A 13,738-nucleotide genomic window follows, 5' to 3' on the forward strand; every position below is an offset into this window, starting at 1 on the left:
GTATGATAAATGGACTGGCATAGTGGGGATGGGGAAAACTGAAAGTAGAGAGACTATTCTGTTCGATATGGTAGCCACTAACCTGATGTCACCATTTAAATGTAAACTTCCATTAATGAGAGTGAAATACAATTTAAAATTCAGTTCTTCAGCTGAACTAGCGATATTTTAAGTACTCAATAGCCACATATGGCTAGTGGCTACTGCACTGGAGAACAAAGATATATAGTATTTCCATTATCACAAGAAGTTCTATTGGGCAGTGCTGGATGGAAATTATTGCAGTGATGTAGGCAGAAACTAATAGCAGACCAAACTGATACAGAGATGGAAAGGGGAAAGCCAATTTGAAAGAAATTTAAGAGACAGAATCAAGATGACTTGGTGATTTATTAGATATGGAAAGCAAGAGAAAATGAGTTCTCATGATTCTTGCGGAGATAGTGAAGCCAACCACTGATATATAGAATATATATGGAGAAATGAATTGGGAGGGAAGCTGAGTTCAGCCTCAGACAGATTAAACCTGAGGTGCTTTTGAGCTGCTCAATTTCTTGCTATCCAGACGGCAAGAAATACGTTATTCAGAAATCAAAAAACTCAACATTGGAAAAATACATATTAGAGTCATTGGCATATGGTTAAAGGGGTGGATTTCAATAAGAACACTAAGAAGAGTGTATTAATAGGTTTGTTTTTTTTTTTTTTTTAAAAAAAGGGTAGATGGCTTAGGGCTAGACATTAGGGAACATCACAATAAGTGATGCATAGATGAACCCTTGACAAAGAAGGCTCAGAAGGAAAAGCTAGAGACAAAGCCAGGAGTGTGGCTTCATGAAAGCCAAGAAGAAAAAAGTAGTCATTAAAAATATTAAATGTAATGTGTAGATCAAATAATACAAAGACAGAAAAAGACCTATTGGACTTGGCAATTCAAAGTCTTCTGAAAACCAGAATGCAATGAAGTGCAGATGGAATGCACAGTAGGGTAAAGATGAATCCAGAATAATCTTTCAAGAAACTCAGCTATGAAAGGAGGAAGAGAGAACGCCGTAGCTGGAAGAAAATACATGATTGACAATGGAAACTTCTGTTGTTTTTAAGATGGCATCTATTTTAATTGATGTGAGGGTACAGGGGAAAAGCTGGTTGATGATGAATCAATTTCCCAAAAGTTCCCTATCAAAGAGACTGTTTCTTATTCACCAGTAGATTCCCAGTACCTACTCCAATGTCTCACACTTAACAGACATTCAGAAGATACTTAATTGAAAAAAATGGATGGATACATAGATGACTAGATGAACTCTTGCATGTTCTAGCAGATACGTCACTAGATCTGCTGTAAAAAAATTAAGCTTGAACCCTTGCTTTGTTACTTAATCATTTTATGATCCTGAGTAAATCAGTGAACTTCTCTATCAGTTTTCTAACCTATAAGAGAGGAGATGGCATGCTGCTTGACTTACAGAGTTTTGAGCATCGGATAAGAAATAAGACAACAGTTTTATAAACAACAGGCACTACTTTAAATACTCTGAGAAAACCATTTCAAAAACTATTGACTGAAATAGCAAATTACATTAGTTTCTAAACAAAAGCACATTTTCATAAAGAAATAGTTAACTATCTGCAAAATATGTGCACTCACTAATACACCAGGGGTGACAGATCAACCCATGGTAGATGGACAGATAAAGACACAGACAGATGGGAAGGTGTGAGGAGGGGAGGAGGAGTTATGTTTTCCAATATTTTTAGATAATATGCTTTTCTAAGTAGTATATTAGCCACTTATCAGCATCTACCATCTTTATTTCAGTCCAAGAATTTTTAAGATCTAGGAAAAGGTTTTCAGAAGAGAATTATTTTAAATAATTGCTAAAATAATATCCTATTCACTGGGAACAAATTATTTTTCAGGTTTCAAAATAAAATTATAATATTTCAAATCTACAGATATTAAAATTTTCTAGAAAAATTAAAATCACCTACTTGAATGGCTTTACTATAATCAAGCACACCATCCATTGATCCAGAAGGGGTATCATCAACATGATAAATTCTGCAAAAAAGATCAGAATTTCAAAGAAAGTCTAAGTATAATTTATACTATTTCATAATCTCTAGAATAAACGACTAGATAACATCAATTAATACTTTTATTTATATAAAAATTCTGATTATTTTAGAGCATTCTCAACACAGTTAAATCTTAATGAAGATAAAAATTATCTACCAGGTGTTTACTAGTTATACAAATGATATGCTCCTGAAAGCTGTACCAAAAACATATCTGAACATTGAATCATATATTCCCAATGAATTTCATTAAGCCCAGAGAGATATTTTACCTTACGCTCCATATGAACATCAGTGAAGAGTAACATCTAATTCACTAGCTTTCTCTGTTGTTTCTCCATAATTTCTCTTCTATCAGTGTGTTTAATGAAAGTAAACTTAAGTGGATTTAGGAAGTTCTAATTAATGGAACTTCTGCACTGAAGTAAAGAAGCCTTTCCTACCCTTTCCTGTATTAGGAAGAGGTATCACTTCTGGACATCCACTGTCTCTCTAGTACCGGTACCTGTATTATTATTTTTTAAATAAATTTAAGGGGTATAAAAGTACAGTTCTGTTATATGGATATATTGAGTAGTGGTGATGTCTGGGCTTTTAGTGCAACCATGACCCAAGTAATGTACATTGTACACATTAAGTAATTTCTTATCCCTTACCCCCTACAACCCTCCCACCCTTCTGAGTCTCCAATGTCTATTATTCCACATTCTATGTCCATGTGTACACATTATTTAGCTTCCACTGGTGACCTTTGGCAAATAATTTAAGCTCATGTGTCTGTTTCCTCTCTGTAAAACAAGAATAATGAGCACTGATTAGATTTATGAAAGTGTCTGGCACATAAGAAGTACCCAATAAATGTTGGCTGTTATCACCATCATCAACTGTACTTTAGAGATGAGGAAACTGAGTTCTAGGGGGAACCTGCTCAAAGTTATTCAAACCAGCACACATATCCCAGGTAGAAATATAAGGAAATGCTGCCTTCTTGATTTAAACAAAAGTCAGAATCTCTTTAGCAGACTACAAGAAGACACTCTGGAGAGGATAGGCTTTCTGCCCCAAATTTGTCCTAAGATCTATGTTCTCCCACAAGATTGTAGGCCTCTGCTCATTACTGCTACCACAGTAAGTCCTACCAGCATGAGGACTACCACATGCTGCCCTCAAAGAAGCCAAAGGTTCTTTCCATTTGGTCTTCCAGCACCACTGAGAACACAAGATATAACATTTTTCAATGTTTTTTTCCTGCCTCCACATGAATTCGCATACCCAACATACTTTTACTGAGGATCCACCTCCTATCCTAGCACATGAGTGAGTCTTAAAGGGAAGACAAGGGGAGTCTGCATTAAGATCTCAAGGGTGTGAAGGAAGATAATGATTCGAAAAAATACCTAGCATTTCTGTCATGACTGTACCACTCACTTCCGCCAACACAGACCTATGTTCCCATTAAGAATCCTTAGGTTAAAACATTCAACAAAATGCTTTACTTACAGGCTTAGAGTAACAGCAGCAGAACAGCAAACACAGAGTATCACTAATGGAGACAACATAACTTACAAAACACCGTAAATGCTTCTTCAGTTTGAGGGGAATCCCTCTATCCTGGCTTCTAACCTATCTACTATGTGGCAGAGCCCTTTTTACCCCACTTACTAGAAGTAATTCCAACTCCAGACTCCTTGGAAACCAGGGCAAGAAAAAGAAGCTAAGTCCCCAGTTCACCCCACCTAAAGACTTCTTCCATATGTGTGTCTAAAGGCCTGCCTTTCCTCTGGTCACTGATATTAGAATCACCCCACCCTCTTGGGAAGACCTATACCACTAACGTATAGGAATAAAGCCTTAGATCCTTGGATCTCAAGCAAACAATCATATTTTAGTACAGCATATTAACTCTAATCTGGTGGGGAGGGTGAGTGAGGACAGCCATTTCCTTATAAAAACACAGCCTTCCAATCTTTATCTCTAAGGGCTTTCTTTGATTACACCACGCCACCTCTCTTTTATTTTAATAAATTTAAACACATAAATTTTAAAGATAATCAAATTAATTGAAAAAACATTTCTACTAATCAAGACACTACAGTTATTAAGCATGACAATTTATAATTACTATGTCTGGCTTAAATGTGGTATGGTTGAGCTACTAAAAAGTATGTATCAAAAGATATACCTTTCTCTCCCTTCTTTTCGAGACCGTGTGATCTGATTAATTTCCAATGCTGTGAGCTTCTTTGCCACACGATATTGCCAGGTATAAAATGCTTCTTTCGAGGCTGCTATCACATGGGTTTTTGTCATTGCAACAAACAGTGGTACTGTTAAAAATAACATTAAGATAATTTACAGTTACACAGAATTGCAAAATGTTTGTGCTGCAAAGGCCTTTAGTAATCACGGAGTTCAACGCCTTATTTTATAGGCAATATACCCCCACATAGTCTCAAAATACCCACACACGGTCTCTGAAATCAGAAAAGAATCAAAAGCTTGTAGAATCATACAAAAATACTAACTCAAAATAAATCAAAGACTCAACTGCAAGAGCTAAAACCATAAACACTAAAAAGAAAACTTGGGAGTACATCTTTATGACCTTTGGTCAGGCAATAATTGGCTTCTTAAATATGACACCAAAAACACAAATGACACGAGAAAAATTAGACAAATTGGAGTTCATTAAAATTAAAAATATTTGTGCTTCAAGGGACACTATCAAGAAAGAAAAGAAAAATCTCCCAAGTCCCTTCCTAAGGAATATATTCTTCTAAACAAATAATTTTTAATATTCCTAATATGTATTGGAAATATATTCTCCCAAGCAAATAGTTCTTTTCATCTGCCCCATTTCTTAGAGAATATTTAATTGAACTCCTACTGTATATCCTTTTATGAAGTAGATAGTCTCATCAAATCCATCTTATAGATAAATAAACAGAGGTTTAAAGAAGTAGAACAACTTGCCCAAGGTCACAAAACACAAAATAAACAACATAAAATTAAACACTCATACAAAATACATAAAAGCAAAAAACTCCTTCAAAAACAGATTATACTGTTTTCTGAATTCATGAACAATCAAAACAGTGTAAAACTTAATTTTTCTATTATAAATACTATGCAATGTAATCATTAATATGGCCAGAATAAAGACATAATGTTACTAGGAGGTACCATTTATAGAATTCTTGCCAGAGTGCAGACAAAGGGCATGTGAGGCAGCAAGAGACTTAGAAACTGAACAAAGAATTAGAAACTAGTCTGATAGTTTGATGTTAACTGAGTGTGTTAACAACTCAGGGATTCAAATTCAATAATTTTTATATGCGAAATAACTCAGTCCAACTGAGTAATTTTTTAAAAAATTCTTTTTTCACTGTAACTGGCAAGATGTTTTCATTCAAAATACTATTACCAACCTCTGGAGGGAGCTCAAAGCCTTTCTTGGAAGGAGCACTTTGCTGAAAGCCATGCATGGAGAATGACAGCAAAGCCTCCAGGGTGTGCTCCCGCCAGGTCAGGCTGCACTCTCCTTTCCCTGACCTGGTCTTCACTAAATCTTAAGACATTTGTTAAATATTCAGTAAATTCCACTATGGATACTCGAATGCTGGTAACTATTACGCCCTTACTGTAATTTGAAGCAAGTTTGTATACCTTAACTGCTTTCTAATAAAATATCATGTTTTCCTAAGTATGTAAAAGCATTCTTCCAACCAATATTTACCTACAATTATAAATTACACTCATGTTCCTTTCTTTTTGATAGAACCTAAATACTCACAAGGGTTTATCATTAGCCTGACCACTTCAAAATTAAAATGTTAGTGGTTCAAGGTAAGAGTCAGACTTCTTGGATTCAAATGACAGGCACTTGCTAATTCTGTGGTCTTGAATAAATTATTTGTTCTCTCTGAACATCAGTTTACTTACTGTAAGTTGCAGATAATAATACCAACCCTACAGAGCTGTTTTAAAATTTAAGAGAGATAACAATATAAATATCATATAAACATATAGCATAGCACAGAGCCTGGCACAGAGTAAACGCTTAATAATACTTTTAAAAGACAGTATTTATTGAATGTTTAAAAATATATGACAGGCAATGTTCTAAATATATAACATATATTAACTCACAACTTCCCTATAAGGTAAGCATTATTATCCTCATTTAGCAGATAAAGAAACTGAGGAATGTGAATTTGCCCATATCACACAGCTAGAAAGTAGTAGAGCTGGACACAAACCTGGTCAATCTGGCTCCAGAAACTGCTCTTAACTACTAGAGCAGACTGACCCTAATATTAAGAAGTATTAGTTAGACATGGTTGCTATTATTCTTTTCATTTTTATCACCTACATAGGATTTTATAATAAAACTATATATAAATTCTCAGTTACTACAAAAAATACAAATATATCTGAAAAATATGTTCTTTTGAATCAGTAAGTTGGTGATTTCAGCAAATTCATATGGGTAGATAATCCTATCTATATATATTTTGCTAGATCTTTATTAAGATTCATCCCACCCAGACTAAGCTTCTACGAAAAGCAAAACAAAATTGTAACAGATACACCGTTTTAGGACAAGAACACAGCCTAGATGAAAGCCCTCCATGCTCTTTTTGACTGTTCAATATCTGAAAAGAAAAAAATTTGAAATATCTAGAAAGGTTATTGGATTTTTTTTTTTTTGAGGCGGGTTCTTGCTGTGTCATCCAGGCTGGAGTGCAGTGGCACGATCTTGGCTCAGTGCAACGTCTGCCTCATGGGTTCAAGAGATTCTCCTGCCTCAGCCTCCCGAGTAGCTTGGATTACAGGTGCATGCCACCACGCCTGGCTAATTTTTGTATTTTTAGTAGAGATGGGGTTTTGCCATGTTGGCCAGGCTGGTCTCGAACTCCTGACCTCAGGTGATCTACCCGTCTCAGCCTCCCAGAGTGCTGGGATTATAGGAGTGAGCCACCGTGCCCAGCTTGGAAAAAAAGTTTTTAAGAAAATAATTATGCTTTCATTAACTGAACTTTGTAATGCTAATAGGCAGTCATTACTAGCCAAGCAAGAATGTAAAATAATTTAAAACAATCTTGGAATTCACATATAAATAAAACCTGCTTGTAATATTTTAATGCTAAGGCCTGAAACAAATGCCGACATCTGTAATGTTCACCCACTTTCCCATTTATTCATTTCTCAGTCCTTTCAAGTGCCAGTAAATTGAAATTTCACTGAAATGTTTTCATCAAATTAACTCTCTCTGAAATATATGGAAAACCTAGTGCACATGTTAGATACCATCACTAGAAAGCTGCCCATGTGCTCCCACTAAAACGGCTGCAGCATAGGCAAACGAGTACTTGATGGCCACTTTCCATGCCTTCATTCCTCTGCAAATGCCGTTTTCTTTCCTTGAAATGTCACCTAAAGAAATACTTATTTTTCGAATTTCAGCTCAAATGAAACCTTCTCTAAGTAGAAAGATGTCTCTGACATCCTTATACACCAATAACCATTTGCCTGGCACCTAGGGCAATACCTAGCACACAGTAGGGAAGCAGTAAATCACTGTTCAATGAATTAACTAGGTTTTAATTATTTGTTCAGAAATCCCACAGGAAATGTCATAATTAATTTCTTATTATTCCCAGTGACCAGTAGTACCTGAAATAGTGTATACTCATTGATAGTTTGCTAAATAAATGAATCATCATTTTTTATTTACATGATAGAAAATTTCCATGCATTCAATAAACATTTATTATGGGCCAAGGCAGTGTTAGGTCATGGGGATACAGAAGTTAATTACACATAGATCTTTAAAAAGTTCAAAGTCTAGTGGGGAAGATAGATAAGAAAATTAATAAGCACGGTGCAGGTTAAGAGGTATTTTGGATGGAAGCACACCAAAGGTATTATGAGTGCTCAAGAAAAGAGCACCAAAAAAGGATACCTAACTCTCATGTGTAAAGTATAACAGAGTACCACAAACTACACTTCTATAACAATCTATAAAGTTCTTTTTTAAAGTTTCTACAAAAATTGTAAAGAGGAAGAGTAGATGGTAAAAGAAAAATAATAAATCCTAAATTCTAGAAGAGTAGCACTCATATTTCTTTTTGTTTTAGCCTCCAGTCCTCATAAACATTTGGCATAGAAACTTTAAAAAGGAATTTTACAGGATATGTACGAAACAAAAATGTTGAGTCTTTGGCTGTGTTCGCTGCAGGCCAATGAAAGAACTGTTTGTTAAAATCTCAGCCAGCGAGACTACAAAAAAAAAGTTTTGAGACTCAAAAATACAAATAATCATGCCCTCAAGTATTTGCCATTTTATGAAGAAGGATTTACATTTGCTTTATTTTAAAAAACAGTCTACCTGTGATAAAAATTACTTTGAGATTAACCCTATCACCATTATGATTCTATGTTAAAACTTTAGATATTAAAAGAAAAAGCATATAATCTGAAGACTGACAAAATTTACCTCTTAAAGACTGTTATGCTTCTAGTAAACAAGAGATATTTATGTGAAGAGAGTCTGTAATAATTTTAAGCTAAGCTTTTTAACAAGGAACATTAATGTGTATATATATGTGTGTATATAAACATATACATATATAAAACATATAAACATGTCTATGTAGCAATGAATGTAAGACACGAAGCTAAAATGTGTCAATATATCTAAGTGAGTAGGTTATCAAGACCCTATAAAGTCTTTGAGGTCATTATTTCTCATATTTGCTTTTATCACCCAAAGAGCTTAGCAAAATGCAAACACTCAAAAGGCAACAGGCATTAATATTTAATTGCTTAGGCTAAATGTCCAGTCTGAAAAAAAAATGACTAGTTCTCAGGTTCTCAGGAATAATGCAATGGGTTTTTAATTTCTTAGATTTAATAATTTTTGCAATACTGTATCCAATATACTACCATACACATTAAAAGAAAATCATTACTTTTGGAAGTTACAGTGAAATGGCAACAAAATACTTGTTAATGATTTTTAATAATCTACTTAGAATAAGATTTGGAATTTTTAATGGGTTACTTTTATAGTTATTGGGTAGAGGGAATAGTAAATCTAAAGTAACAAATGTCCTTTGAAAACAAAGAGTCAGGAATTTTTTAAACTGTCCCTATTAATAGACTCATTTCGTTAGAAAAATCTGGAAAGGGCAAACTCACTTTTACAAGCAGCTAAAGTGTTTTTATGGAATAGAGGTATTTACAAGCAGTTTATTAATAATAAAAGTGGTTTAATAGCAAAATTCTTTCTATAATCCTGTTTATTACATACTAATCATTACACTGCATACCAATTCCTACACAATTATATTTCCCATTTAAAGCGAATGATGGTACCATAGCAGTTGGGTGAAATTATAGTGGATTTTAGATAGGGTAACCTTATAATTTACTGTCTTAACCAGGATGCTTTTGAGAGCAAAATGGGGTATTAAGAATTCTATCATGGTAACAGATATAAACTGGTACTGGATCTGACAAAGTAGGAAGTACGGTCTTCTTCGTTTTAGAAAACACCATTCTAATTAATAATACCAGTGTTAGGTTTTTAAATTAGTGTTACAAATAAAATCTGATTGGAAAAGAAATAAATATTAACATTTCCTTACCAATATCAATGTATTTGGGATCCAAGGGAGTACCAATAGAATTACAAAGAACTAGCACAAACTGTGAACAAATAAAACAAAAAGTATCAGATCTCCTGCTTATGAATAATAAAAGAAATGTGCTTAATATAATCATGCTTATCTCTTTTTCAAATATTGTTAACTGGGAAATAACTGATGAAACTGTTAGGTACAAAAAATAGCAGACAAAAAGAAAAATGATTTACAGCATTAAAGATCAATTAATACTAAACCAAGGCTGCTTTCTCAATGTAATGGAGTAACTGGTTTTCAAGAAGACACAAGAAACACAAGTACTCTGGCTATTTTTCAACATTTATACAAGCGGTCTTCAAAAAGTTTATGGAAAATGTGTATTATGAAAAAATATGCATGAATTTAAAAATTGTTTGCATCAAAATAAACGTGTACTAACTTGTTAAAACATGTCTGAACAGGATCTAGTTTGAAGCACTAAGAAGGAGATGGTAGCAGTTTGAAAAAAAGCCCTGTCAAAGCAACATTAATTCTGCTAAAATTGAAGCAAGAAAAAACATCAAATTTATGGTGCAGCTTGGGTGGAAGAATGGTGAAATCATCAATCCTTTATGAAAAGTTTATGAGGATAATGCCCCAAAGAAATCGGCAGTTTACAAATGGACAACTCATTTTCCAAAGGGACAAGACAAAGTAAAGATGAAACCTGCAACAGCAGACCATCCATGTCAATTTGCAAGGAAAAAATTAATCTCATCTTGTTTCTGCCCTAATTGAAGAGGACTAACAATTAACAGCAGAAACAATAGTCAACACCATAGACATCTCAATTGGTTCAGTTCACACAATTCTGACTGAAAAATTTAAGTTAAGCCAACTTCCCACTCAATGGGTGCCAAATCGGTTGCACCTACATCAGCTGCACACAGGAGCAGAGCAGTCAACAGAAATTTCAAACAGGTGGTATCAAGAACCTGAGGAATTTCTTCAAAAATTGCAACAGGAGATGAAACATGGCTTACCTGTATGATCCTGAACGCAAGGCACAATCAAAACAATGGTTACCAAGAGGTGGAAATGGTCCAGTCAAAGCAAAAGCAGACTGCCAAGAGCAAAGGTCATGGCGACAGTTTTCGGGGATGCTCAAGGCATTTTGCTTGTTGATTTTCTGAAGTGCCGAAGGACAATAATGTCCACTTATTATGAGAAGGTCTTGAGAAAGTTAGCCAAAGCTTTAGCAGAAAAATGCCTGGGAAAACTTCACCAGAGTCTCTCCCCAGCATGACAATGCTCCTGCTCATTCTATTCATCAAACAAGGGCAATTTTGCAAGAGTTTCAGCGGGAAATCATTAGGCATCCACTTTACAGTACTGATTTGGCTTCAGGCTTCCTTTTGTTTCCTAATCTTAAAAAATCCTTAAAGGGTACCCATTTATCTTTAGTTAATAATGTAAAAAAGACTGCATTGACATGGTTACATTCCTAGGACCCTCAGTTCTTTAGGGATGGACTATAATATCTGGTATCATTGCTTACAAAAATGTCTTGACCTTGATGGAGCTTATGTTGAAAAATAAAGTTTCTATTTTTATTTTTATCTGTTAATTACATTTTTCCATGAACTTTCTGAAGTCCCCTCATATTTCTAAAGTTTCTGATCAGCTATAACCTCAAAACTCATTTTTATCCTATGATCAGTTATATAAGAGCTAATTTCATTTGTTACCGTTGCACCAAATGTCTCCATCTCGTTCTCCTCCTTGGAAGCAATATATAAATGACATGAGAAATTCAGAAAAATTCAGTTAACTCAAAAAAGACATGATTCAACCTAATGAAAATGGCTTATAGACAAATAATCATCAATGACCAATATTAGGAAAATAATCAAGCATAATGCACATTTTACATCATACTGTTTTAAAGTGATCATTTCCTTTTTCTTACTGTTAGTCTCTGTTTCTGTATCTTGTACTAAGAATATTATTCTACTTAGATGTTTTTCCTGACTAGAACAATTTCAAATAAACCAGTTCTTTATGCACTATTAACTCAGACTTTCTTTTTTCAGCATTCGATTAAAATTTGTTTTATTACTCAAAACATCTCAGGTACCCCATAGACAATATACATCTACTATTACCCATAACATTTTTTAAAAACTAAAAAGAACTCACTGAATTAATTTCATAAATATAAACCAAATAATAAAAATTATATTTTAAAAATCATAATTTACTCTTCCACTACTTAAAATAAGCTTATTTACTGTCACAAAATACCACAAATAAATTGCATTTTAAAAATATATGTTTCATTTTTATCAGTTATACATGCTAGTAGTTTCAAAAATCAAATAGATCCACAAGGCTTCTTACTAAAAAATGGCAGTTCCCCCTAAGTTCACATTTCCTGCTTCCTTTACCGATCCTTTTGCTATTACCTCCACAAATCTAAGTAACGTGTTTACACTGCTACTTGTTTTTTTTCAATTTAGTCCATTAGTTCTTGCCTCCCCACTATAAATGACAAGTCTTTAGCTTCCTTTCATTCCCTTTTCCAACCCACCCCTTCCACACAGGGGCACATTTCCATCCCTCTCTCTATTTTTAATGCCATTTTGTCAGATCAAAATTTAGGGTTGAGTATGTTTATTATACTTCAGTTAAAAGGTGTTTTAAGTTTTAAAAGGGTGATTACATCATTTTGACTATGTAAATGCTATTCAAAACTCAGTCGTCAAGTATATCATGATTTATTTTCTTTTCAAGCATATTCTTTCTCTGTAGTTGATAATTGTATTTTTTCTCTTTGATTAGTCTTCTAGGGGCTTATTACTAACGCAAATCCCCAATAATCCCTGAATTATGTATATCTTGCTGCAAGGGCTCAAACATATCAGGTAGTCTATTAATGTCATCCCCCTGAATTTCTCTTGGAGCCTTCTGACCTTCTCTCATCTGACTCACTGGACACGCTGCACCACGGTCAGCTGGTACACTCTTCCTCACTGGTGTCCACTCTACTGTTTCTTCTGCTTTCTTGGTTTATTCCTCATTTTGTTACACTATTTCCTAAAGTAACTTCCTAAGATAGGGAAGCTTGGAAGGGAAATTTTTAGTGAGTTACACATCTAAAAATGTCTGTATTCCACTCATTTATTTATTTATTTACTTACTTTGAGACAAAGTATCACTCTGTCGCCCAGGCTGGAGTGCAGTAGCGTGATTTCGGCCCACTGCAACCTCTGCCTCCTGGGTTCAAGTAGTTCTCCTGCTTCAACCTCCTGAGTAGCTGGGACTACAGGCGCACGCTGCCATGCCTGGCTATTTTTTCTATTTTAGTAGAGATGGGGTTTCACCGTGTTGCCTAGGCTGGTCTCGAACTCCTGAGCTCAGGCAATCCACCCACCTTGGCCTCCCAAAGTGGCCTGTTCACCCTTTTTAGAAATATTGTTGAAATGCTAAGCTTCCGGGACTGGTCCTCTAATTTTATCCTTTCACTCCTATTTTCCATTTCCTTGTCCTTTTGCTTCACTTTACAGGTGTTTTCCTTCATTTTACCTTCTAATCCTCCAGCCAAAGTTTTCATTATGGTCATCATACTTTTAGTTTCCAAAAACTTCCTCTTCTATAGTATCCTTTTCTTATTTGATGGATGTAATATCTCTTAACTCTCTGAAGGTAATACTGATGGTTCTTTGGAAATATTTTTTTTTTTTTTTTTTTTGAGATAGAGTCTCACTTTCGCCCAGGTTGGAGTGCAATGGCACAATCCTGGCTCACTGCAACCTTCGCCTCCTGGGTTCAAGCAATTCTCCTGCCTCAGCCTCCCGAGTAGCTGGGATTACAGGCGTGCGCCACCATGCCCAGCTAATTTTGTAAATTTAGTAGAGACAGGATTTCACCATGTTAGCCAGGCTGATCTCGAACTCCTGACCTCAGGTAGTTCGCCCGCCTCGATCTCTCAAAGTGCTGGGATTACAGGCGTGAGCCATCACGCCTAG

General features: G+C 34.9%; 1 protein-coding gene across 6 annotated transcripts in view; it reads right to left on the minus strand.

The window, feature by feature from the left end:
* Positions 1-13,738, minus strand: part of WDR35 (WD repeat domain 35) — a 67,523-nt gene that overhangs the window by 29,100 nt on the left and 24,685 nt on the right. For 4 of the 6 annotated variants that reach the window (XR_012095224.1, XM_073022796.1, XM_073022795.1 and 1 more), the window contains exons 11-14: positions 11,459-11,491; positions 9,735-9,795; positions 4,265-4,409; positions 1,996-2,065 (exon numbers count right to left, since the gene is read on the minus strand). Coding sequence is in view for 5 of the 6 variants with exons in the window: in XM_073022796.1 (XP_072878897.1) it covers positions 1,996-2,065; positions 4,265-4,409; positions 9,735-9,795; positions 11,459-11,491 (309 nt within the window). In the remaining variant the exon portion in view is untranslated. The remainder of the gene's footprint in view (positions 1-1,995; positions 2,066-4,264; positions 4,410-9,734; positions 9,796-11,458; positions 11,492-13,738) is intronic. The other 2 variants (XM_073022797.1, XM_007971378.3) reach the window with 1 other exon arrangement.

The sequence above is a fragment of the Chlorocebus sabaeus genome, chromosome 14, assembly GCF_047675955.1.
Source record: "Chlorocebus sabaeus isolate Y175 chromosome 14, mChlSab1.0.hap1, whole genome shotgun sequence".
NCBI classification, from domain to species: Eukaryota; Metazoa; Chordata; class Mammalia; order Primates; family Cercopithecidae; genus Chlorocebus; species Chlorocebus sabaeus.